This window comes from Petaurus breviceps, unplaced genomic scaffold (assembly GCF_028583685.1).
Source record: "Petaurus breviceps papuanus isolate PSGF00001 unplaced genomic scaffold, PetGlider_PUasm1.0 188, whole genome shotgun sequence".
NCBI classification, from domain to species: Eukaryota; Metazoa; Chordata; class Mammalia; order Diprotodontia; family Petauridae; genus Petaurus; species Petaurus breviceps.
In genome coordinates, this window is record NW_027185804.1 from 10,617,826 (window position 1) to 10,645,317 (window position 27,492).

The window sequence follows — 27,492 nt, forward strand, 5'->3', positions numbered from 1 at the left end:
TTGATGATGCATAGGACTGTATGTGAGATACAACATGAAGATTGGATCTGACTTCTTCCCTCAAGGAGCTTGCAATCTAACAGGGACAAATAATTAATATTTTTTATACATACAAATAAAAAATCATTGCAAGTTAATGGTGACAAACAGAAGTTAGATGGCACAGTGAATAGAGCAACTAGCCCTGGAATCAAGAGAACCTGAGTTCAAATCCAGCCTCAGATACTAGATGTGTGACCCTGGGCAAGGTATTTGAACACAATTGCCTTCAATAATAACAACAATGATGATGATGATGGTCAGAAGTTCATTTTCTTCAGCAGGAATATCCATCCATCCATCTATTCATTCATTCAGCAAGCATTTGTTAAATATTTCTATTGTATCAGACACTGAGCTGGAGGTACAAAGACAGCAACCAAATAATCTCTGCCTCCCAGGAAATCAGAATGAGTTTAATTAAGGGATTATAGTTTTTTCTCCTGGCTTATCATCATAGCAAATGTCCAGTGCATATCTTCAAATTGCCCAGGATGGTCAGTAACATTTTGGCAATCCTGCAAAGATAAAATGTTGCTGAATTGACCCAAAAATGTAGTTATTATTATTCAATTATTATAATAATTTTTTTTTTGCCTTTTGGAGGGCAATTGGGGTTAAGTAACTTGCCCATTGTTACACGGCTAGTTTTGTGTGTGTGTGTGTGTGTGTGTGTGTGTGTGTGTGTGTGTGTGTGTGTGGAGGGGGGGGTGTTAAATGTCTGAGGCCAGAACTGAACTCGGGTCCTCCTGACTCTGGGACGGGTACTTTACTCACTGCTCCACCTAGCCTCCCCTATAATAATTATTTTTAAAATAAATGTGGTTTAAGAAGAGGAAAAAAATTATATTATTTTGAGGTGATTTGGTGGTTAAATTAGAGCTCCATTTGTACTTTAACAGAATGCATTTTTTTTTAAAGAATATGTTGGAAAATGTAAGTTAGTTCAGTTCTAATACCTGAGAAAAGTACCTTCCAAAATTCTTACTGTCATGAACAAGGGGAAACGAGTAAATGCTTGAGTTGGTTAGTCTGTGGAAAGTTAAATTTATTTCAGACATAGAAATAAAATGTTATCTGGTATTTCCAGAGAGACAACTATGGGGTAGTGGAGAGAGAGCTAGTCTTGGAACCAAGAAGTTGTTGTTCATTTGTTTCAGTCATGTCCAACTCTTTGCAGTCCCATTGGGACTTTTCTTGGCAGAGATACTGGAGTGGTTTGCCATTTCCTTCTCGAGCTTATTTTACAGATGAGAAATCTGAGGCAAACAAGGTTGAGTGACTTGCCCAAGGTCACACAGCCAGTAAGTGTCAGAGGTCAGATTTGAACTCAGTAAGATGTCTTCCAGACTCCAGGTCCAGCTCTCTATCAACTGCATCATCTAGCTGCCCTGAATTCAAATCCTTCCTTTCAGACATGTTTTATATGTAACCCTAGGTGAATCACTTAACCTCTGATTGCCCTAAACAACTATCATGGACTATCAATTGCAGGTCTATAGGACTTCCTAACATGCTATGCTCTTAAAAATTTTTTTTATTTTTTTAAAAGATTATTTAATCTAACACTCAGTCTTCGACAAGGCTGCATTTGCAGCCAAGACAAATATTATCTTGTCCTTCTTGAGAACAAAAATTCCACAACTTTCCCTAATAATGTGCTCTAGTAGTTAACCATGTGGCCTGTGAGAAAGTTCTTACCTTATATCCAATGTAAATTTCACTTGTTACAATGGAAACTCATTTCTTCTAGTTCTCTCATGTGGAAAGAAAAGAATGTGTATTCATTTGGTAATTCCTCTGTCATTTCAGTGCCTGCTTAAATAAACCCCCTACGTCTCTTATCTTTCATTAATGGGCCACCTTTTGATTCTTTCAAAGTAGTTTCAATTATTTTCTTTCTATTTTTAAACTCTTACAGTGTGATGGCCCCAATAGGCCATGGAACTCCAAATGGGACATAACCAGTGCTGATTACAGAGAGCACATGTCTTCTGTGATTAATCTTTGTTTTTTATTCCACTGTTTATAATATTTCTCGAAAATAAAGTGCTTTAGAGTCTTGATAAACACTTTCCTTATAGGAGTTCTGTTAGCACAAATATTGTTATCCTCATTTTTCAATTTAAGAAACTGGGGTAAAGTGACTTGTCCAAAAGTCTTGACTTCAAATCCCACTTTTTCTTTTTTTTACCGGACCACTCTTCTTGATTAATATGTCTGATTCTAGTATTGAACTTCACACAACTGTGTTTCCTACAGAAAAAAAAAAACCTATGCAGATGGATGAAAAATCATCCTAAATTTAAGTGAGTCCATTTTTTTTTTTACTAGTTGGCTTCTTATTTTACCATATACCTCACTCAGTACAAGAACCCACGAAGATTGGAAACTTGAGCTAATCACAAGCCTCTGCCTTAAAAATAATGATACTTATTAGAGTTAGGCAGGAAGAAAGTAAGCCTCCATTAAAACACATGGCTGTTATTGATCCAAATGGATTTTTTAGTTCACCTTCATTTGGATTAAATTAGTTTGTAAGGCATGGGCAAACACAGCTAATGTCCAATTGGAAATATATTTACAGTTGCTAAGATTCAATATTTTGCTCTATAACTTTCCCCTGGCGCTGGTGAAAGGTTATGCATGAGAAAGAACCAAGTATAAGTCTTTAAAAGTCATAAATAGACTTCACGGAAAGAAGAGCATATGCCGCATTTTAATTCAACATCCATTTTGGCCAAGATGCACTAATGTTACCCATTACGATGAGTCAACTAGGTAGTATAGTCGGTAGAATGCTGGGCGTGGAATAAGGAAAACCTGAATTCAAATCTCACCTCAGACATTGCCTTTGCTGTATGACCCTGGACAAGTCACTTTACCCTGTTTGCCTCAGTTTCCTCATCTGTGGAATGAACTAGAGAAGGAAATGGCAAACGTATCTTTGCCAAGAAAACCCCAAATGGGGTCATGAAGTGTTGGACATGACTGAAATTACTGAACAAAACAGCAAATATCCCAGAATTGTTATGAGATCAAATGAGATAATGCTTGTAAAGTGTTTTGCAAGTCTTAAAGTGCTGTGTAAATTCTAGCTATCCTTTTCTTCATCCTCCTCCTCCTCATCCTCATCATCCACCATTCCGTAGAGACCTTACAGGGTAGAGATGATGCTTTGTTGTGACTCTGCTCCCTCTAAAATCTTTTTCTAGGGGAGGATCCTGAGACTCGACGCCTTCGAACTGTGAAGAACATTGCTGATTTGCGGCAAAACTTGGAGGAGACCATGTCCAGTTTACGAGGAACTCAGGTTACACACAGGTAACCAGCAGCATGAGTAATGTCTGTCAGAGCAGCATGTAATCCCCCACTGCTCGCTCTGTGCCTGGATGATGTCAAGTGATTAGTGTTGATAATGGGAGAAATGAAATTGATTTGAAAGCATACTGGAATTCAGAAAGGATCACATGGAATGTGAAAAGGGGAATTTTTCCATGTAGATGAGATTCCCCAAAATAGGCTTTAGAAAAAAGGCTGTTAAATGCACAAGATGATATAAAAGCCAGATAGTATTGTAGATCAAACAGTTATTTAAATCTGATTTGATTTACATTTTTACTACACTTGTGCATGTAGGCAGGTGAGCTTTATTTAATTTACTGGTTTACATACATGCTTTGAATTCCTTCATAAATCCCTGGAATATTGTTTATCATGCCCAGGTATACATATATAAAAGTAGGGTAGGACTTTTAGAATCCATGAAAATATTTTAAATATGCGTAAAATGTCTTTCTGGAATCTGTTTGAACACGTATCAGTTTGCTTTTAAGGATATTTAAGCAGGCTATCTTAAAAGTTCAGCAAGAGGTTTAAGTGAATATCACTGTTAGCTATACTAAATTATTCTGGCAGATTGAGGTTGTGTAGTTTATCATTGTTTACCAAAGCTAAGTCTGAATTTCCCCTATTGAACTCCCAGTGAGTCTATTTTGATTTTCAAGTTTCAATTAATATGACAGCTCATTATGACTAATGAATATAGCCATGAGGCCCCCAGACCTCCCCGCTTTTTAGAGTGCTTACTAAATCAGGGCAGACCTCATGTCTTGGCCATGCTTTGCAGAACACTTGGGACCAAAATCTACTAATGGAAAAATTTACTTAATGTATTTCAGAAAGTTCCTTGTCTTCTTCACATCAGTAGAGTCCCATGATATTGTAATGAGAAAGTATGTATTATATCATGTCAGGATACATACCTTATTGACCTTTAGGAACAAACAAATGTTTTTCTTTTTTTTTGTAAATGTTTTTCTTGTATGCCAAAATTCACTTGCTTTCTGAGCACTTTCTTACTCGTGAATTTTTTTTATTGTACTTGAACCTAAATGTTTTTCATGTTTTTGAGACCTTTTGTCCCATTGTTTCTCATGAAGAATCTATTATAGGTAGAAAACAAAGTTCTAAAAATGGATTGGATTGATTACGTTATCAGAGATTTTCATCTGTAGGAGTCATGACTAGAATGACTATAGAGGCATGGGTAAAAACACTACTAACTTTATAGTTGATAAGCATTTATTTATTTATTGTTATTGTTATTCAGTCATTTTCAGTCATGCCCAACTCATCCTGACCCCATTTGGGGTTTTCTTGGCAAAAATACTGGAGTGGTTTGCCATTTCTTACTCTAGCTCATTTTACAGATGAGGAATTTGAGGCAGAGAGGGTTAAGGGACTTGCCCAAGGTCACACACCAGGGAAATGTCTGAAGTTGGATCTGAACTCAGGTCTGGCATCAGGCTTGCTGCCCCAAGCATTTATTAAGTACCTGCTTTATTATAGGCACTGTGCTAAATACTAGGGCTTCAGGGAAAGGCAGAAGACAATCTCTGCCCTCTAGGAACTCACAACCTAATGGGAAAGACAGTAAGCATATAAATATACTTGGATGGGAAATGTTACCTTCAAGGAAAGAAGGACATGAAATAGTAACCTAGAATGAAAAGGGAGACGGGAAACTTCAGGTCTTATTTTCATCACTTCTACTCTTCCCATTTCTTTGCTTCACCGAGTTAAGGATAACCATTTCTTAGCTAGCATGCTCAAAGGAAAGGCTTGGATGTTTTGCTATTTACAGCAAGGGAAGGATTACCTACTTTGATGAAGTTTCTATTCCATCAAAGTATGAAGATCAACTAAACACTTAGGTGCTAGTTTAGGAGATTGTGAAAAATGTTACTGAAAAGGTTTCATTTCAATCCATTCATAAAAATTCACTCTACAGTTCTGATCAGATGCAGAATATGATATAATACTGGCATTTATTTAATTATTATTTAATTTAAATACCTTATTTAAATCAGTTTAAGATACTGACTTATTTTATGACATTGTAGCACATTCTAAAAACTCACTTGCCTAAGCATAGGACTTTTAAGATATACATTGGATATACATGCTTTTTGCATTTACATTTTTTTAAAGATAGGATTATCTTTTTTTTTATTTAAGAAAGGATTATGAGGCAGCTAGGTGGTACAGTTTAGAATAGGAAGACCTGACTTCAAATCCAGCTTCAGACATTTACTAGCTATGTGACCCTGGGCAAGTCACTTAACTCTGTTTGCCTAAGTTTCCTCACCTATAAAACGAGCTTGAGAAAGAAATGGCAAACCACTCCAGTCTTTGCCAAGAAAACCCCAAAAGGGATCATGAAGTGTCAGACATAACCGAAAATGACTGGACAAAACTAGACCTGTGCTTTCATGGAATAAGAACCACCCAAGTGGAGAAAGTCTAATCTACCAACTCAGAGTAGAAGCTTCTCCATAACTTTGACTTTTAGGGAGTTGCCTAGAGCACTGAGAGGTCAGAGGTGGGCCTTGAGCCCAGATCTTTGTGGCTTTAAAGCCATATCTCAGTCCACTCTGCCAAGTTGCCTCAATTTTTGAAAGATACTCAATTGAATCCAACAAGTGTTCATTGATCTCCTGCCATGTGGCAGGCATCACCAGGCGAAGCACTGGATATACGAAGACAAAAATGAAGCAACCACTACCCACAAGAATTTTAATAACCCTAAGGCCATTACAGTTGTGACACAGAGAATTTTTTTTCCTAGCACATTGGAAACCACATTTGACGCCAATGTCACCACTGAAATAAGTGGGCGCAGCATTCTCAGCTTGACGGGAAGACCTACCCCTTTGTCGTGGAGAATTGGACAGTCTAGCCCCCGGCTTCAAGCGGGTGATGCACCCTCAATGGGCAATGGCTACCCACCAAGAGCCAATGCAAGCCGGTTCATCAACACTGAGTCGGGTCGTTACATGTACTCTGCCCCCCTGAGAAGGCAGCTAGCATCCAGGGGCAGCAATGTTTGCCACGTGGACATCTCAGATAAGGGGGGAGATGAAATAGACCTCGAAAGCATCAGCATGGATGCAACAGGCTATATGAGTGATGGGGACGTTCTGGGCAAGAACATCAGGACTGATGACATTACCAGTGGGTGAGTAACAGTACCTTCCATCCTTCAGTTATGACATACAATGGTGTGAGTAGAATCACTGGCATTTTGTTGTGCATTTTGCAGGAGCATGCCATCTCATTTTAGCGATCACCTATTAAGTTACTACAAAGAAAATTTCCCATCATCTTACCTTCTAACATCAAAAACTGACCTTATGTCTAGTGTGTCTATCAGCCTAAAAGACAAATTAAGGAAGTAATTAAAATATAACCCCAATCATAAAAATACATTTAAGGCAGTATGGCAAAGTAGAAGAACCATTCATTTGAGAGTCAGCAGGCCTAGGTTCTAGACTTAGAATTTTGGGGGTGACATTTATGTAGTACTTTAAAGCACTTTACAAATATTATCTCATTTGATCCTCATGACCCTGAGAGGCACGTGCTATTATTTTCCCAAGTTCACAGATCACAAAACGAAGCAGACAAATGTTGTGATTTGCCCAGAATCACATACCCGGTAAATGACTGAGGCAGGATTTGAACCAAGGTCTTCCTGACTCCAGATCCTGTTCTCTATCCACTCTGCCACCCAGCTGTGTCATTTGAAGAGATCTTAATAATTCTGAAGACAGTTCAGAAGATTCCACTGTCTCAGAATTGCACATATTTTATAACACTAAAATTGTCAAAGTACCATGAAAAAATCTATTTTCATTTGTCTGGCTTGTTTGCATCCCGGATAAAATACAGTTTGCTGCATTTCTGTTGAGAATATTGGTGTAGAGGAACTTACTTTGCTTCAATGTAATGTTAACTATTTCCACAAGGTGGGGATATCAGAGTATTTTATGCTGAATCTTGATTAACATCCAAGGAGAAATTGTGGATTTCTTTAACCATCAAATAAAAGCTAAAAGCTTATGTGTTTATGTTTCAGACAGGGCTTGGGAAGTTTACGTTTTTAGTAAGTAGAGACATAAGCAACCAAGCTCAACTTTTGACACTGCATAAGACTAGAGTCTGAGTTGTTACCTTGTTCATCCCCACATCAATGGAGAATGGACTTCCCCACACCCTACAGGAAAGCTGTGAATATCTTTTATAATTAAATTTTCCCTTTTCATGCAAGTTGATATTCCTTTACCAAGATAGATCACAGATCTTTCATAACCCTTTCATGACTCTTTAATCCTATTAAATTCTTATTCTTGTCTTTCCATAAATACTCCTGGTTCTTTTAATATTCCAAGATTACTGATGTTTGACTGGTCCTTATTCCTTAATCTCACTGAAAGACTGGTCCACCTCCTTTTCCAGCTATGTATAACCTTAATACCAACTTCTCTTCCATTTCTTACCTACAGGGTAGTTATTGGCATCATACTTTGGTCCACTCATGTCTACCAAGCATCTTTACATTGCTGTTTAGATTACTTAAATTCTGATTCTTCCATTATTGAGGTGTATATCATGTTTCACAGTTATATAGAATCACTGGGAGAGTTTTAACATTAAAGAAATGGTCTTTCTTATAGCAATGAGCAACTTGGGGAATATTGAAAGTACTGAACATTTTCTCAAATGCAATCCCACTTTCTTCCTTCTACCCAGTTCTGCAAATTTACTTAATGTGTGTACCTTATCTGCAGTCTAACACGTAACCGTATGTGTGTGACAGTCTTGACACAGAGACAAAAATGTGTGACACATATACTCACATGTTTTCATGTACAGAATGGCTGTACACACTGAGTCGACGTGCAGAATTTTAATATACATTGGAGAATACATTTACATGTATGCATATATGTGCATATGTCTATATAGACACATACTTACAGAGAAAGACAGATGAACAGGCCAGTGATGGGCTATCCCTCCAGCTACATATCATATCCCGGGTAATATCTGTTTTTATCCACTTTATTTGCTTGTTCCTTTTTTCATTGTAAATTGTTAGATCGACGTGTTTTGTATTGCTGTGGATTTCAGTGAGGAAGCTTTATAGTGTTCTGGGTCATGGTTCAATTAGGGCAATGTCATCTGCTAATGGGAGTTTTTGAAGAAGCTAATTATCAATAGGCAATCTTTTTTCCCATTGGACTCTGCACATTATATCTAACTACTGGCAAACCAGTTAGGTGAACATATGTCTCACTGTTTTACACCTTTCTCTATGTCAGTAATCAACAGCCCACTGAACTAAATTAACACTGTCATTGCATCTGTCAACGAGTCTTACACAGTTGTTAAATATGCATGGGAGACTTTGTTTGAGGAGAGTCTTCAATCCATCAATCGGCAAGCGTACATTAAGCATTTATTATGTCCCAGGCACAGTGTTGAGCACTGGGAATACAAAGGAAAAAGCAAACAATCCCTGCCCTCAAGAATCTTTCATTCCAGAAGGGAAGACAACATGTACCTAAATTGATGCATGCAAGATCCTGACAGAGCAGATAAAGAGATAATTAGAAGGAAAGAACTTGAATAAAGCGTCATGTAGAACATGGCATTTGAGCTGAGTCATGAAGGAAGCCAAGTATTACGAAAGGTAGGGGTGAAGAGGGAGGGTATTTGTATCAGCAATGCCATATTCACAATGCCTATAGAGATTACAAATATGCTGATATAATTATCCATCACAAAATACGTCAGGTTTGCCATTTGGGGAAATAAACTAGAAAATTTATTAAGATACCAAAAGACTGAGTCCCAAAACCAGAAAGTGAAAGCCATCAGAGTAGTTATGATATTGGCACAGGTAGATAAAGTAGAAAGCACCCACATTTTCAAGCCTTTAAAACAGAACAGGCTACCTCAGGCAAAGGTCCTCCTCTCCCCACTCACAGCAACCACCCAGTGTCCTGGAAGTGTGCTCCCAGCAGCTCCGGCCCCTGGCAGTCCTCAGCCGGAGTCCTAACTCAAAAAAAAAAAAAAAAAGGCAACTGCCGCCAACTGCCCACCACGAACACCATCGCCCGGCTTTTTTTTTTTTTTCTTGCTCTGCTATGTCAGCACGTCCATGGGGCATGGGAGATCTTTAAATCCCATAACCCTTACATTCGGCCCCAAGATCTTTCATGTCCCTTACTTGGCAAAAATATAGTAGGAATAGCTGGTGTCAACAAAATTTCACAACAATATAACAAGAATAGCACACAATAAACACAAAAAACCATATTTTAGGGTGGGGCTTGAGCACAAGCTCCCCATCATTCCCCCCACCCCGAACAAATGGGGCCCCAAAATCTTGTGGTAAGGGGTGAAGATCTCTTCTTCTATGGCTACTTGCTGCTGAAATCGGATGTAGAGCTGTCCCTGTCCTTAGGGGTCCCATTTGAGAGGTCAGTTCTTAATATGCTTGATGCCAGGTCCAAGGGTGACACATCACAGTTGCAGACAGGGGGTGACATCCAGCTTAAGCTATCAGGCATCTACAGATGGAGGGTACCAAGCCTGTGGAAACAAATCTAACAAACAAGGTGAACAAACAAAAAATCTAGAAGAAGCAAAGAGACAATAACCAGACTATTGTAGCCTCACTCACGGTAGAATAAATGATTTAAGGTGATGGTATCTGGAACAGCAGCATACAAAGAAGGAGTCACCTTATTCAACTGTCTATAATCCACGGTCATTCTCCACGTCCCATCTGATTTTCTTACTGGCCAGACAGGATTATTCCATCTTGTGGTTGTAGGGACTAACACTCCTGCTTCAACATATTCCTTTATAGTAGTGGCAATTTCATCTTGCCCACCTGGCACACGATACTGTTTTAAAGTAATTACTTCAGAAGGTTCAGGTAAAGTGATTGGGTCCATTTTTAGTTTTCCTACTAAAACTGTATTAATTCCTATCTTCCTCACAGCAAATTGGTATCTTCCTTCAGGTAAATTCAGAGTCATGCCTCTCAATACATCTATTCCAATGATGTATTCAGGAATGGGTACAACAACCACAGCATATTCCTTCTTAGGTAACTGCCCAATTTTCATTGTTATTTTAACCTGTCTGGCTGATATTTCAGTGCCTCCAAGACCTGTGATGGTAATAGGAGTTCCATGTTTAAACTTATCAGGGTTTCCATAGATAAGTGTGGCCTCAGCCCCAGTATCAATCAGTGCCCTAGTCACAGTAGTTGATCCATTCTTCTAATATATTGTTAAACCAATATGGGGTCTGCAATCTCTTCTGCATATTTCTTTTATCTGGGCTGGGGCTTGGCCTATCTCCTATTCCCCTTGAAGGTGGGACAAACTTGGATACAAAGATTTAGATTCAGAAATACCTGCAGGGGTGGTTCCTGCTTCCCTGTTCATTCTAATGCTAAGTACCTTTTCTTGGTACAGCTTATGCAGCTCTTCAGTTGGAATACCATCTATTCTTCTAAAGTCCACCCCAGCTCTTAATAGAGCAGTAAACAGTTCCCTTCTTGTGGGTCTATTTTGTCTCTGAATCCTCTGGCTGTTTACTCTTCTCTCTCGAGGCAATTTGTCTTTTTCCCATTCCCCTAAATCGCTTAATTGTGAAATCTTATCCAGCACCTCTGAAAGAGGGTGCCCTATTTCTCCAATTAAAAGAGTCAGAATTAGGTGCTTATATGCAGGAGGAGCCGTCTTCACTATGATATTTCTATGAGGAACTCCTAGGGGGGTATCATAATATGCATTTGCATCTCCAATCAGGATAGCAGTTTTCATTACCTCCTCCTTTAACTTTCTCATACAGTCTCTAAGTGAGTACCAGGGTCTGTCTCCCCTAGGCCACATAGATTCAGTTGGATATTGCTTTTTGCAACCTTCTGCAGCTAAAGCTAGAAGACTCGTTTTGTTATTTCCTCCTTGCATATGGTGATCCCTAAAAGCCTGGTGTACAAAAGGATTCTGACTGATACTTATGAATTTTAAACAGTCCTCATTGTCCAGTGTTATTCCTCCTGCGCCTTCATCAGTGATTCTTACTATCCAAGACACTAAAGACTCCCCCATTCTTTGGGTAAATCTACTCAATATATCAGTGATCTCCTGTTGAGTGAAATCCTCAATTATCTCCCTGGACTCTGTTTTGCCTCGGTGGTTCTCCTGCCTTCTTCTTCATATGGGGAGAGCTTCTACATTAGGAGACTCCTCATCTAACCTTGTTCCATTCTCCTCACACACATTCTCCTGGAAGCTGTCAGGGCAACTCTGCCCAGCCTGTACAAAAGCTGCATGCACATTCCTTCTGCTAGTTTTTTGCTTCCTTTTAGCTACATGAACAGTAGCTTGCTCCTGGACCACATGGGTCCCTCCAGTTTGCTCTTTTGAGTACTGTGACACAGAAGAATCCTCAGGCAAACCAGCTGAATCCCTAGCCATCCTAGCTCTTTCCTTCAGCAGCTTATTCCTACTTTTACACATAAGGCGATAACTTGTTAGCAGCACCCAGCCTCTCCTGCACACTCCTGCCAGTTCTTTGCCTGGTTCTATGGGTATTGCTTTCAAACATCTTTCCAAATCTCCAGGTTCTCCCTCTCTTAGTCTTGGTTCCCAGTTTTCACAGGGCCCTGTGCTTTTAGCCCATTCTCTGGCTAGAGAGGAATAAGGCAAATCCTCCCATCCTGGAATAGCCATTTCTCCCTCTAAAGCCCCACTGCTTCCAAATAGAGGCCTGACATTTTGTGATCCCATCCTTGTCGCCAAATGTATCAGCAATGCCATATTCACAATGCCTATAGAGATTACAAATATGCTGATATAATTATCCTTCACAAAATACGTCAGGTTTGCCATTTGGGGAAATAAACTAGAAAATTTATTAAGATACCAAAAGACTGAGTCCCAAAACCAGAAAGTGAAAGCCATCAGAGTAGTTATGATATTGGCACAGGTAGATAAAGTAGAAAGCACCCACATTTTCAAGCCTTTAAAACAGAACAGGCTACCTCAGGCAAAGGTCCTCCTCTCCCCACTCACAGCAACCACCCAGTGTCCTGGAAGTGTGCTCCCAGCAGCTCCGGCCCCTGGCAGTCCTCAGCCGGAGTCCTAACTCAAAAAAAAAAAAAAAAAAGCAACCGCCCCCCACTCCCAACCCCAGGCCCGTTGGTTCGGCTTTTTTTTTTTTCTTGCTCTGCTATGTCAGCACGTCCATGGGCATGGGAGATCTTTAAATCCCATAACCCTTACAGTATTCCAAGCAGGGGGACAGCCTGACAATCTGTGCAAAGGCATGGAGATGGGATATGAAATATCATATGCAAAGAACAGCAAGTAAGCCAGTATAGTTAGAATAGCTCAGGAATGGAGGAGAAAACTGTGTAAGATTGGAAAGAGAATAAGGAATCATGTTGTGAAGAGCTTTATCCTGTATCTTACACAGAGTTGTTCATATTTGATCCTAGAAGCCTTGGGAGCCATGAGAATTAACTGAGGGAACTGGCATGGATCGTCACACTTACATATTAGGAATATGAATTTGGCAATTACATTGAGGCTCATTTGGAATGGTGATTTGAAACAGTGAAAGCAAAAAGAAGACTATTTGGGGGTGTTCAATTCAGTTCACCAAGTGTAACCCGTGGGAGAGGTGCTAAGTTAGTAAGATCTCTCATTCAAAGTTCTTTGCACATGTATTTTCACCTCAGCTGATTTTTGCTCTTTTGTGAGGCAATATTGCTCATAGACTTGTGACCTTTTTGTCTATAATATCTTACAGATGACCATGTGCTATAAACTGGTGGCATCCATGGCCGCCATGTCTCTCTCTTTGGCAAGGAGATGGTGTTTCTTGGTGGACCCAGTACATGGACACGTTTAGCCTCTTCATTGTGGTGACCAGTTAGCATTGATGAAACCTGAGTGTTAGAGTGAAAGACTTTCTCTTGCTTGACTTACTTTTTGATTTCCTACTTTTCACAACTTAGATCTTGTCAAAATGGGTCAGTTGGCTATGTCTTAAATGGGCATGATAATTCTTCTCATCTTTATCTTTTTGCCAAAACAGACTATTTAATTATATTGTAAAACAGAAGAGGAAAATGCTATTTTTTTCTCTACTGGATTCCTGCAAACTAGTATACCCAAGAACAAGAGTCCCAGGAGAATCCCCAAAAGTAGATCTCTATAAAAATGTGGAGGGACCCGAATATAACCTAGATGAGTTCAGATATGTAGCACCTCTTCTGGTGACTCTTTCCCAACTTACTCTTACAGGGTAAGCTTGGGGTTCCCATAATAAGATTCAGATATAATTTTAGTTGGATTTCTCAAGAAGGTACTCATGTCATGCAAATATGTTTGGGCATGTAGGGCTGGATTTGCATGTGGAGTGGTTGTCTACCTATAAAAAAATAATACAGGGACAGGGCTCTTACATAGTAGGTTTAGCGGAAGTTACCATATATAAAGAACAAAAGGAGAAGGAAAGCATATCTTCAGTTCAGCATTTTATTAGGTTATAGGTGCTGAGGTATCAAGCTTAATAGAAAGAAGCCTATATATGAACACTGGTAAAGAATCATATGGGGATGGGGTGGCCAGGTAGCACAGTGAGTAAGAGCACTGGCCCCAGAATCGGGATGACCTGGGATCGAATCCGGGCTCAGATACTTAGCACCACACCCAGAAATAACTGGCCATGTAACCTTGAGCAAGTTACTTAACCCCAATTGCTTAAAAAAAAAAAAAGAATCCTATGGGGACCTATATGTCAGGTACATACATGTGGCCCAAAAGTTGGCATATGTGGTTCACTGGAAATCCTTTTGTGGGGTCCTCATGAAGTTTCCCTTAGAAGTTCTCTGCTTGTTTTCCAGGATTTGTGCCTTTTTATAAACTGTAGTTTGCATTTCTCCATACTGTGAGGGGTCACATTCCTGAAACTGCCTCTGTCTTTGGATGACTCTCTCTCTGCATTCATCCACAGATACTCTGGTGGCCACTTCTACTACCACCATTCAACGTTGACCACTATCGGATCTCTGAAACTCATGAGGTTGCTGAGATACCTCCCTCTTGTAATACTTACTTAACTAATATCAGGAAAGAATAATGACAAAGAGACAGAGGTCCTAACTACCATGATCAGATAGAAGAAAAGCAGCTTTCTTTTGCCCACCCAACCTTTGGGAAGGCAGCTTAAAGAAGACCTGCCACCATACAAAGGAAAGAGAGAGAGATACTGGTTAGAGTTCTCCCCCACCCCCTTTTATATAGCCACTTCATTCTAGCTCAGCATCCCACCAACCTCTGAGTCATAAGTTCTTCCGCCTCTGCGGCCAATTAGAAGGATTTTCATCACTTCACAATATAACCCCTCAGTCATGCAGGGCCAGAAAATCTTTCCCAAAGTTCCACATGGAAGTGAAATCAAGCAAGAAATATCAACACATGCTCTATATCACCCCATAGGAAGGGAAAACCTAAGTATGTTCCTGTTACAAAGCCAAGTGTAAACTTCATTTATACTTATCTCTATTAAATAAATGTATTAATTTATTTGTCTCTATTAAATTCATCTTATTAGATTTTGTTGGGTTTTGGACAGAGATACCATATTGAGAATAATAGGAAATTTAATGTTTGTAAACCATGTAAGAGGGAGGTACGTGATTATTAGCACTGTCTGACCCCTGGTCCATCATTTCGATACTGTAATAGAAGACCACAGGGTTCGGCACTTGTCCTTTTAAAACTTTGAGTTCCAGACAAGTTACTCCCCTCTCTGGCCTTTATCTTGATCATCTATAAAATCCCATTTGGACTAAATCATCTCCTATGTCCTTTCCAGGCCAATTTAATCAATCAAGTATTTCTTTAGCACTTTCTATCGCCAGACACCAGAGATACAAGCTCAAAGAACAGAACAATCCCTACTCCTGATGGGTTATCATATATCAAAAAGTCCTATCTATAGACTAGTTGCAGAGAGATGAAAAGTTCAACTACAACTACTCTAGAAGACAGTCTTCTAAGTAATAAAGAGGCTGTAGTTTTTGCTGTCCTTACTAACAACATAACAAATTCTTAAAAGTATTGAAGAATGATCTATTATCTTATTAATTATTTAAAAGATTAGTATCTAAAAGTGTTTGTATATTTCACTCTAAAGTTTAGTTTAAAGCAGAAAATGGAAATAGTTGTCAAAGTCCAATAAATTGATGAAAAAATAAAATTCATTCATTCAACCTGGAAGTACTGTAGTTAATGTGATCTATTCTTTTGTTTTAAAATCTCACTCATGTTCTCCCCACCTTGTGTTATATCTACACAATTCTCAACGTCTGAATTAAAGACTGAAAATTTCAGTCAATCCTCTAGATGCTTTTACTACATAACAATGAACTTCCAAATTTTTGGAAATAATTACATTAAAGTTTTCCATTTTTATCTGCATCCCATTTTATCAGCTTCATATAGAAACAGCCTATATGTATGTGTAACATATAAATCAGTACAGAGCAACTACTCTGAGGTCATTTAGAAAACCCATCATTGCAACAAATTTTCTGAAAATAAGGGAGATTTTTGAGTTTATAGAATAATTTTTAAGGTCCATAGTTCTCCTCAGTTATATATGCATTCATTCATTCATTCACTTGACAAAGCTTTATTGTTATATTTTTCTAGTAGTTGGGGATAAGGACCCAAAAAACCCCAGACAAATTCCATAATGGTCTCTTCCTTCAAGGAGATTGGGATGGAGTGGAGAACATGTATCCATAAAATTAACACAAAATCATTTCCAGGAGGAAAGACAGTAATAACTGGGGGAATGAGTATAGGCTTCCTGTATGAGGTGGTGACTATCCTAGGACTTGACGGAAGTCAGGGATTCCATGTGGCGCAGTTGATGAGGGTGTGGATTCTTGGTGTGGGTGACAGCTTGTGCAAAACACACAGAGCTAGGAAATGGAATATTGTATGTGAGAAATCACAAATAGTCTCACTGATGCAGAGTGTGAAAGAGTCAGCTGTAATTAGCTTATGTATATATTCATATATACAAACATGTATACACACGTGTGATTATATGTATGTAAACCCCTTTAATTCTGCTTGAAACTAGATCAGGAAAGAAAATCCAGTTTATTACCATGAGGTCCAATTGACTTAGTATCAACAAGCACCTTTTGTCTGAGTTTCATGGTGAGCTGATCACACCGCTTCAGAAAGATAGACGTTCACTGTACCAGCAAAGATAGGAAAATAGCAGATGACATCCAAGTGTTGATCTGGGAAAGCTACCTATCCGTGATCTAAAAATGTAGAGTGCCATATGGCTCTGAAATGAAATTAAGGGCAGACATAGGGTCCATATGTTAAAAGAATTTTTTTTATGTATTCAAATGAGTGATTGCTTTGTTAAATAACTTTCCATAATAAGAGTACTAAGAATACTAAATAGGATTTAGAATCTTAAGCGTCATGGAAAGTGAGAGCTGCAAAGGACCTGAGAGGTCTTATAAGCATAGGATAAGAGATGTAAAACTCAATGAGGCCTCAACCCTTTCCTTGTGCAAAGAAGGAAACTGAGGTCTGGGGTGATTCTGACTTGCCCAGTCAAATAGGTGTTAAGTGCCAAAGATAGGATTTGAACCAGGTGTCCTGACTTGAAAGCAGATGCCCTTTCTACTACCCCACACCAAACTTCTTCATTTTACAAAGCCTATTGTAAAATCTAATTCTTTAGGTTCCTGGATCCCCTGATATATGGGCACTAATTGAGATGAGGAACGCTTCCCACTGTAACTGGGGAAACCCAGGCTAATCTCTCTGTGGTAACATCCTGCTTATTCTTTTGTGGTAGCATTGCATGGCTCCATCTAATGGCCCAGCCAAGAATTGGTCTGGCAATTTACATACAATTTTGCAGCAAATTTCATTCACTTAGAGCAGTGGTGTCAAAACTCAAATAGAAATGGGGGCCACTAATCTACACATAAGGAATACTGCAGACACCATATTGATTTGGTTTTAAAATGTAATGTCATCTATGTTTTATTGCATTTTTATTTTGTTAAATATTTCTCAATTGCATTTTATTCTGGTTCTAGCCACACCAGGGAGTGTTGTGGGCCTGGCATTTGACACCTCTGACTTAGAGAGTACAATGCTGGTTTAAGGCAAACACTTTTGGAATTTAAATTTTAGTAAAAATTATTAAGGGAGGTACAGGAATCCAGGATTCCCAATAAGGATTCCCAAATAAAAATAGTTGTTCTTTCTTTGTCTAATTTTTTTTTATTATTGTCAGCAAACACAAATATATGTGCATTTTAAAATGTAAAAGTATAAATATAAAGAAGGTGGTAGTCAAAATCTATTAAAAACTTTCCACTGACTCTGCATCACATTAAGTGATATTACCTAGACCTTCCAACCTACTCTATACTGTTGCCAAATTCTTCCAATTCTTCCTCCTTGTACTTACCCATGCCCATACTCATATATCATGTCCATACCCCTCTCTCCATTCACATCACCACCCCCCTCAGTTAGGCCCCCATCCACCTCTTGCCTGAACTCTTTTTATAGCTCTTAACTGATCCCTCTGCTTCCAGCCTGTCTTCTCCTCTAATCCAACCTTGATTCAGCCGGGCCTGACAACCACGTCATGCCCCAATAGAAGTAGATCCCTGTTACCCTTAGGCTATCAGGTAGAAAATCTTCCATAAAATGACTCCAGCATCATTTTATTTTATTCACCATCACGTGCTATAATTTCCTTCTAAATTGGACAAGTAGCTCTTTCTAGATCTTGACCTACCAAGCTTAGAATGTACTTCCTCCCTTCTACCCTGCAAAGGTTCACTCTTCTATGTAGACTTATCTGCTTCCCCCCACTAATAATAATACTAATAGCATTTATATAGTGCTTTAAAGTTTGCAAAGCACTTTGTTATTATTCATTCATTTTCAGGTCACCTTCAATTCTTTGTGACCCCATTTGGGCTTGTCTAGGCAAAGATATTGGAGTGGTTTGCCATTGCCTTCTCCAGATTATTTTATAGGTGAGGAAACTGAGGCAAAAAGGGTTAAGTGACTTGCCCAGGGTCACACAGCTAGTAAGTGTCTAAGGTCAAATATGAATTCAGGAAGATGAGTCTTTTTCATTCCAAGCCCAGTGGGAGGTGCCCTTATTATTCTCATTTTAAACATAAAAAATAAAGGCAAACAGAGGTTAAATGGTATCATTATAGATGCTGAGCTAACCTCCTCCTTCTATGGTCCAAATGGAGGGTGTGTCCCAGAGGCAGAGGGAGATGTACGGTCCATCTCTTCAGACACTTGTCCAGCGTTGTATTGTTCATTGTTTATTGCACATTGGTGGAACCTGAGATGTTGGCATGGCTCATTCCTCCAGGCCTAGCTTGATTCTGCTTTGTCTCAGGGGTGAGGAACCTGCGGCCTTGAGGCCACATCTGGCCCTCTAGGGCTGCACTTGAGGACCTCTGAGGCAGCAGGTTCCCCACCTATATTCAATACTTTTTGAGGATTCATTCTGAGAAGTTTAGGAATCAGAAATATCTTCCTAAGGAAAAAGCCTTTGCCTCCCTTTGGTGGGCACTTTTCCCATTCCTGGCTTAGGTCTCCATCTTCCTACAGCCCCAGTCTTACTGTCTTTCCATACCTGGCCTTACTCTCCTTAAGCACTCATCTTCCTCTCCTCGCCTCTCTTCAGGCTAAAAAATCTTATTCTCTGCTTGCTAAAGTAAGGGGTCAGTTAGCCAAGCAAACTAGCTGGTGAAAATATAAGGGGTCAATAATGGCTTAATGTATTGAGGCCTCCCCAAAGTATATTTACTAAAAAGGAATGGTGGGCATTGCCAGCTAGTGGCCCAATTGTTTGTTTCTTTGGGTATTTTGGCGGAGGGGAGGGTGTGAAACAGATAAGGGAAATTTTCAGTATTGGCTTTCAAATAATTCCATGTATGTCTCTATGTAAGGCTAGTTTTGATTGCCCCCTCCCCCTGCCTTCTCCTTACATTTGCACATGGAAGAAGCATATAGAAAATTTAGCTGCAATGAAGGAGATTTGGATTGAAATTCTAGCTCTTCTGTTAACAGAACTGTGTGATCTTAGAGGAGTCACTTCCCCTGGTCTGAAATTCTCCCCTTCTAAAATGAGGGGGAGGATTCCTCAGGCTATTCAAAACTCTAATATTCTGTGAGTATCCCAGACCTGTTAAACAAGTACCTTTCTTTTCTTTCTTTGTTTTTTTTTAAGGCAGTCAGGGTTAAGTGACTTACCCAGGGTCACAGTACATGTCTGAGGCCAGATTTGAACTCAGGTCCTCATAACTCCAGGGCTGGTGCTCTATCCATTATACCACCCGGCTGCCTATGGACAAGCACTTTTTGGATCTGAATAGCATTTATATCAAAATTTTAAAAAAAGCTGAGAAAGTAAACACTGAAAGGAGTTAAAACTGGTTTGAAATAAGTGAGAATCTTTGTGTGTGTCTTTCAGTGTGTATTCTACTGTGGGATAGCAGAGTCCGTGCTCCAGGACTGACCTTGTTAAATATGTCCTGCATGTTAAATACATCCTGTTAAATGTGTGAAATGTTTCACTTATTCAATTTGAGAACTCCAGAGACCCTGCACTAAATCAAGGAAGAGACACCGAAGACATAAATGGCCCCCTTCTATATCGGCCATGTCCTTTGCTAGGGTTTTTGTACCAGTCTTAGGGTTGGAAGGACCTTGATTTTTTTTGTTGTTGTTTTTGGCAAACAAGGGGGAGAGGAAGCCAAAAGAGCTGCTACAGCCAAAATAGATGCAGTTGCCAAGATAAATGATTTTAGGCCTCAGATGCTGATGGCACTGGGTCATGGGAAGTTCCATTTTGCTCTTTCTTCCTTGTTTGCACCAGCAGGCCTCTGCAATGATTTGAAAAGGTTAAAATATCATTTCTTATGGGTCAATCAAACAGAAATTCATCCCTGGCCTTTGGAGGTCTTTAAAGTCAGGCTGCAAACTGTTCTCATCCCAAGAGAGTTTGATCTTCTCTGGAGGCCAAGAGAAGGAGGGCAGAGTGAGGCAAGTAGGGTGTTGGCCTTCCTGTCTTACAACTGTAGTGTGCCCAGGGGGCACTCAGAAACCATGAATCATCATGTAAAGGTTCACCTGCTACTAGCCTCCTGGTTTCTTTCTTCTCTAACCATCTACTATAACTCTCCTTGAAGAAACGGTAGCAGCACCATGGCTTCCCCATATGGAAAGGGAGATCAGAAAGATGAATGTTCTTAAGATCTGGTGCATCCTGGTAGAAATGCAGACTTGGCATGCTAACCTGGATGAGAGAGAGGATAGACCAAGTGAGGTCCAATGCAGAATTGACCAAGATGTTTGATTTCTGAACCAGTGGGATTCCAAATCTTTATGAAAGACAGGTTAGTGATAGGAATGTGGCTTCTGACTTTGGGGTAAAGGCATGCCATTAAGAAGAGTACACCTGAAATGATGCTGAAATGATCCTTTTCCTCCTTCAGAACAAGGAATTATAACGTGGATGCCTGAGTCTAGGGGGAGAGCAAAGATTCATGGAGACACCAAGTTGTAATGCATAGAGTGCCGGACCCAGGTTCAAAAATCCTGCCTCTGACGCTTACTAGCTGTATGACTGAGGAAAAATCACTTAACATCTCTGAGTTTCGGGTTCTATAACCATAAAATGGAGATTAGAATACCTGTAGTGCCCACAACACTGAGTTTTTGTGACTCTCAGCTGATGGGGTATTCATAAAGACCTCGGAAAGTTGTAGAACACTATATAAATAAATATCAGCTATTATTATTCCAGTAAGATTGAAGGGAAGGTCAGATCCTTATAGCTAGGAAAGAATTTCATTGTTTGCCTCTGTCTGAAGGTTAGATAGGTGGAGCAGTAGATAAAGTACCAGTCTTGGAGTTAGGAGGACCTGAGTTCAAATCCAGCCTCAGAAACTTACTAGACTAGATGACTTAACCCTCTTTGCCTCAGTTTCCTCATCTGTAAAATGAGCTGGAGAAGGAAATGAAAACCACTTTCATACCTTTACCAAGAAAACCCCAAATGGGGTCATGGAGAGTCAGACATGACTGATTCAGTAAACAACAGCACTAAAAACTCTGAGACAATTCAAACGCTGTTTAGAACACTATTGACAATGCAGCCCACTCTCAGTTATCTGTGTGGAATAGATCTTCAATGTTTTGTTGACTGATTGACAGAGACAGCTATGGTCTAATACGGGCAGAAGTAGGGGACTGAGAGTCAAAAGATCTGTCACCGAATCCAAGCTTGGCTAACTGGATGACACTGGGCAAATCATTTAACCTGTCTGGGTCCCTTGTTTCTCATTTGTAAATTGGGGCAATACCCCCCCACACACATACACACACACACACACACATGCATGCAGGCACACACACATGCACACGCACATATGCACAGGCACACACACATGCACACATTCACACGTACACATGCATGCACACACTCCTTACTGGCCTTCCTTTCAGGATTCTGGGGAAGATCAAAAGGGTGTCTCTAAAATATATATTGCAGAATATTTTTCAAACTACATAAATGTCAGCTATCAAATATCTTTCTACCACCCAGAATCCTCCTGGCTGCTTTCCTCCACTGCCCAGCTGGTGTGTTTTCAATGCCAGCTAATTGTTTATGCCCAAGCTTGTACAAAGTATTAGGAACATGAATCTATTGCTGCAAGGGGGCGTCGGGGTGGGAAATCATTCAGAGCACTGTGGAGCCAAATAGATATGGCTTTTGAGTCATGCATAGTGTGTTCTTCCTCATACACATTATAGAATCCTTGAACTTCAAAGCCGAAAGGGACCTTAGGAGTCATTTAATCCAACCCCCTCACTTTACAGGGAAAGAAATTAAGGTGCAGAGACGTTTAAAGTTTCTGGCAGGTCCCAAAAGAAGGCATCTGAAGCCAAGCCTAGGGCCTGAATCACTTGGCTCCCAGCGTAGTGAGCTTTCCTGGACTTTTCCTCTCAGTCCCCCTGGTCTGAGGCTCTCTAGCTGTTGAGTTACAGCAAACATAAATACTTCCCCCATCTCCACGTTTTCCTTGACACCACCATGCAATGAGTGATAGTGCCTATCTTGGGTGAATACAATGACCTCTGTTCTCACAAGCGTTTCCCAGCATGGTGGTGGTAGGAACAAAGTAGTGTGTGTTTGGGGTAGGGGGTGTTATGGAGGGAATTAATTTGCCTGAGTGTTGCATAACCTGTGACAGTTTTCCCAACACGGGTGTGATTTTCACTGGTTTAGTTGAATTATGGTCTTGCCCACCATCAGTCTTCCATGAACACTAGGAAGACAGGAACTCTACACATTCCAGTTTGTCCGACATAGGACCCAAGACTGATTTACTGAGTACATGGGGTCTGTCAGCCTTGGTTGGAAGTAAGGTAGGTATTTTTCTCAGATGAGGAAGAAAGACTGAGCTGAAAACTGTCTGAGAAAGGAGACATTCTGTTTTGTTCTCAGGGCTTCCTCAGGCATTAGTGGTGATGATGGGTATAATGTCAGTGGGCTTAGATTATTGGGAGGATGAAAAATAATTCTATTAAGAAAGCAGCATGGTACAATTTTGACATTCGGAGGCCAAGCCTCTCCTATGGCTGAGTAATTTATATTGATCCAGTCATTTAGGGAAGGGGAACAAGAGGGGAAAGAGATTTCCTCTTCTCATCAGGAAGCTGTACTTTGTGACCTGGCATCATAGATCATTGATTTAACCTAGGAGGGACCTTGGGGGCATCTAGTCCAGCCCCCTGGAAAGCACTGTCAATGGAAACTAAATTGGTAGGAGAACAAACCTTATTGCTTTTAGGAAATTGTATAGATCTAGAAGGGACCCCAGAGGCTGTCCAGTCCATCTGCTTTATTTTACAGATGAAGAAACTGAGACCCAGCGGGCGTAAGGGTCTGGCCTAAGGTCACACAGGAATGCCCATCTTCCGAGTCCAAAGCCAGCACCCTTGCCACTATATATCATACTGCCTCTCTCAATAGAATTTCCTTTCTGACCTTAAGAAGACATTTCCCACTCTGGGAAGGCAATCAATGGGGGGAAAGACAGTATGAGGTGGGGGAGTAGGGGTGAAGTGGTGAGTGTAGAGCCAGCCAAAGGTATTTGTGCCAGAAAGGAAACTGACAACCCAGACCTGGTGATTGGTCTCTCAAGAGGATACCTTATACCTTTCCCTTCTTCCCCTATCCCTGCCCTTACAGTGATTTAGAGAGCTGAGACTTCCCTGGCTGCCTGCTATAACGAGAAAATGAAAGCTCTTCCTTTCTGCCTTCCGCTGTAGGAATAAGGTTTTAAGGCTAAATTAATGAAGTAGGTGAAAGTAAGGGGAAATTGTCTCCAGCCTTCTCAAGACTCACTTATCCCCATCAGCAGCAGCAGACTGGCCAGTGTCCACTAAGGCCTATTCCAATTTTGGCTAGCACTACTAGTCAGGAAGTAAAAACTTCCTAACGGGCCCTATTAAGCTGCACCATTTCAGATGATGGCTTAGTAAAAGCTTCCTAATGGTTTGAGTTATTTAAAAGTGGAACTTGTTAGTGTTGGCATGACCTTAGTCATGCTAGTTTATGTGGTCACATAAATGTGACCTTGCTTGCTTGAGTCGTATTAAGACACTCCATGGCCTTTAGTCTCCTCATTCATAAAAGGAGAGGATTGGACCAGATGATCTTCCAGCTCTTAATCCTTGACGCTAGGATCTCAGGAAGGAATAGGCTCCCCCTCTCACTAAAGATCTTAACTATATTGTAGAGGGAATCCTCATTCAGGGACAGGTTCAACTGGCCTCTCTTCCAAATCTGAGATTATGTGATTCTGTGACACTCCCCAAACAGCATTTCCTTAGGGCCTGCCCTCCTCATATGCCAAGGCAGACTTTAAGGTCCCAGTGAAAATGCACATATCCCCAAAGGTTAACAGGGACCAGAGCAGCCCCTTGTACTCACTAACTGGAGGCAGCAGCCAATTGTTAAATTTTCAATGTATTTATGCCTCAGAAATCAACAAAGTTTGGCATGGTGTATTGTTTTGTTGATTGTCTAGACTTAAAATGTTAATGATACAGATTAAACCTGGCAAACTGTTTGCCAAATATATTACCAGCACACCTCTAGTTAACACTTGAAGTTGTCCTCAGCAGGAAGGTTTTGGAAGCTTGTCTTAATAGAAGAAAGGGGAAAAAAAAATCTTCTGTCATCTTAGAAAAAGAAGTGGATAGAACACCGGGCCTGAAGTCATAAAGGCTCATCTTCCTCAGTTCAAATCTGGCTTCAGACACTACTTATTAGCTGTGTGACCCTGGGCAAGTCACTTAACCCTGTTTGCCTCAGTTTCCTCATCTATAAAATGAGCTGGAGAGGGAAATGGCAAACCGCTCCAGTGTCTTTGCCGAGAAAATTCTAAATGAGATCACAAAGAGCCAGACACAACTGAAAAAACTAAACATAGAAAGTAGACAAAGCATCTCATTTGTAATTTTGCCCTGGAATGAGCCCTGCTCCAAAACACTGCTAGACCTGGACATCAGAGGACCTAGCTTCAGATCCCGACTTAGCAAGACTACTCCGAGTCTCAGTTTCTTCATCTTGAGGAGGAGTTTGGGGCAGTTGGCTTCCGAAGCCCCTTCCAGTCCCACATCTGAGTGAAACCTAACATTGGTCTGTCATCCCTCGTCTTTCCTCAGAATTCACTGGTCCCTATGTCTGTTTCCCTCAAGGCCATGCGTGCTCTCTAACTCTAATTAATTCATTCTAGGGTTTTAAAATGATGGCTTTGCTATTAGCCCTGCAAAATCATATTTGCATTTCATCAGTGTATAACATATAGATGCAGAGGACTGACCTATGTCAAAAGCTTTAGGTGGAGTGGCAGGCTAGGGCCAAAGAGATTTGAGGGCAGAGGAATTTAAATCAGGTGGCTGCCCGTAACACTGGTTAAAAAGCTAGCCATCTACCTCCCCTTGATTTTCATGACTTTTGATTAATTTTATGCCGGCATAACCCTTAAGATGGAAAACCTATGGATAGTGGATGGACATAAGGTCACAGAGTCACAGTTCAAGACCTGTGTTCAAGTCCCAACTCTAGCACATCTTAGCAATATGGTCCGGCAAAGTCAAATAACCTTTCAGTTTCTCAGGTAACTGCCTAGGACTGTAAATTCCATATTAATTGCTAATCTGCCTTAGTAGAGGGATGATCCTTTCATAGAGTCATATATCCCAAGGAAGTCAGAGATCTAAGGGAGAGAAAAACACTAAAAACTGTTTGGAAGAAGGGATTAGAGAAAGCTTAATAAAAATGATTGTTCTGGAGAAAAAATTTTCCAGAAAAAAAATTCTGGAGCCCTGTTTAGAAGGAGATAAGAAAAAATTTAATTAAAAAGATTGTTATGAATAAAAAAATACTTAACTCATAATGGAAATAGCATCTAACCCTTTCCAAGAATTCCAGTGTTCTGTCACGATAGGAGATTTTATTGGCATGAAGAACTCTCTTCACTAATCCAAATCTGCAACTCATCCATAATTTTCCAGATCAAGAACTTGAAGGCCACTAATAAAACCCTCTTATTTACATATGAGAAAACAGGTTCAAAGCGGTTGTAAGTTGTCCCTGGTCACACAGGTAGTAAGAGGCAGAGTAGGGTTTTGAACTCGGGTCCTGTGACTCCTAGCTCTTCACTTCCAGTTCAGTGTTCTTTCCTCTGGACCATATAGCTTCCCAATTTGTTGCCAACTAGGAAATGAAATGACTTGTCCAGAGTCACACAGTTAGTATCTCTTAGAGGCAGGATTTGAACCCAGATCTTCCTAACTGTAAGGAATCCACTGTCAGCTGTATACCATCCTGTTTTTGTATATACTGTATCAAGTTCCACTATAACAATTATAAAATTGTTATTATTATAACAATATATAAATTATAAAAACATTATAATTATAAATTATAAAAGGCAGTAGGTAGCATGGTGGATAGACCACTGGACTCAGAATCAGGAAGACCTGAGTACAAGTACAGCCTTAGACACTTACTGTGTGAACCTGGGCAAGTCACTTAACATCTGTTTGCCTCAGTTTCCTCAACTGCAAAAGGAGGATAATAATAGCACCTGCCTTGCAGCTTGTTGTGAAGATCCAAAGAAATATTTGTAAAGCCCTTAGAACAATACCTGGCACATAGTAATTACCATATAAATACTTATTCCCTTCCCTTCCTTCCCCATGAATTGAATTTACCTCTATTTATTAAAATATCTCACCAAAGTATAGAACAGGATCCACTAATATCAGCTGCTGAATTTTTTCATTTTACAAGAGAACTATAGTGTAACCTCTTATGTCCAGCCAGTTGAAAGGACAGTCGCGGTGGTTTCTACTCTCTTATTCTGCTTCTCCCTTTGGTTATCTGTAATTCAAATCCTCTCCAGCTGGCCTTTTTGTTATTTGAGTTATTTTTCTATATAGTCTGGACCCTTTTCCTATTAAGTTCTAGCGGCATGGCACCAGCCCTGTGGCACTCTACTTTCCAGGAGACCTAAGGAATTAGAACAGAAAAAGATCTTAGCGGTCATTTAGATATATGTCAAAGGCTCATTGAACTACTTAGAGGTCACATAATCCAATCTGCTCTTTCTACAGATACAGGAACTTCAGCCCAAGAGGTTGAACCATTTGCCTAAAGTTATACAAATAATAAATTGCAGAGCTTTGAGCCAAATCCAGCATAACTACCTCCAAACCTCAATGCTCTTTCTCAAAAGGAAAGAAAACAGAAAGGAAGGAAGGATCCCAAATTTTCATCAAGTTTTCCTACTTCTATCCTTAGCCTCCCAAGTATCTCTCCTCTTTGACAGCCAATGAATATTTATTTTCATCCATGAAATAGTTTGTGGATTTTTTTTTCAGGTTGAAAATACTCTTCCCAATTATA

The 27,492-nt window shown here is 40.0% G+C and overlaps 1 protein-coding gene across 2 annotated transcripts in view; it reads left to right on the forward strand.

Annotated features, from left to right (window-relative positions):
• The window catches only part of NAV2 (neuron navigator 2), a 464,415-nt gene that overhangs the window by 261,486 nt on the left and 175,437 nt on the right, over positions 1-27,492 (forward strand). For both annotated transcript variants that reach the window (XM_069091282.1, XM_069091283.1), the window contains 2 exons: positions 3,255-3,363; positions 6,170-6,559. In XM_069091282.1, the coding sequence (XP_068947383.1) occupies positions 3,255-3,363; positions 6,170-6,559 (499 nt within the window). The remainder of the gene's footprint in view (positions 1-3,254; positions 3,364-6,169; positions 6,560-27,492) is intronic.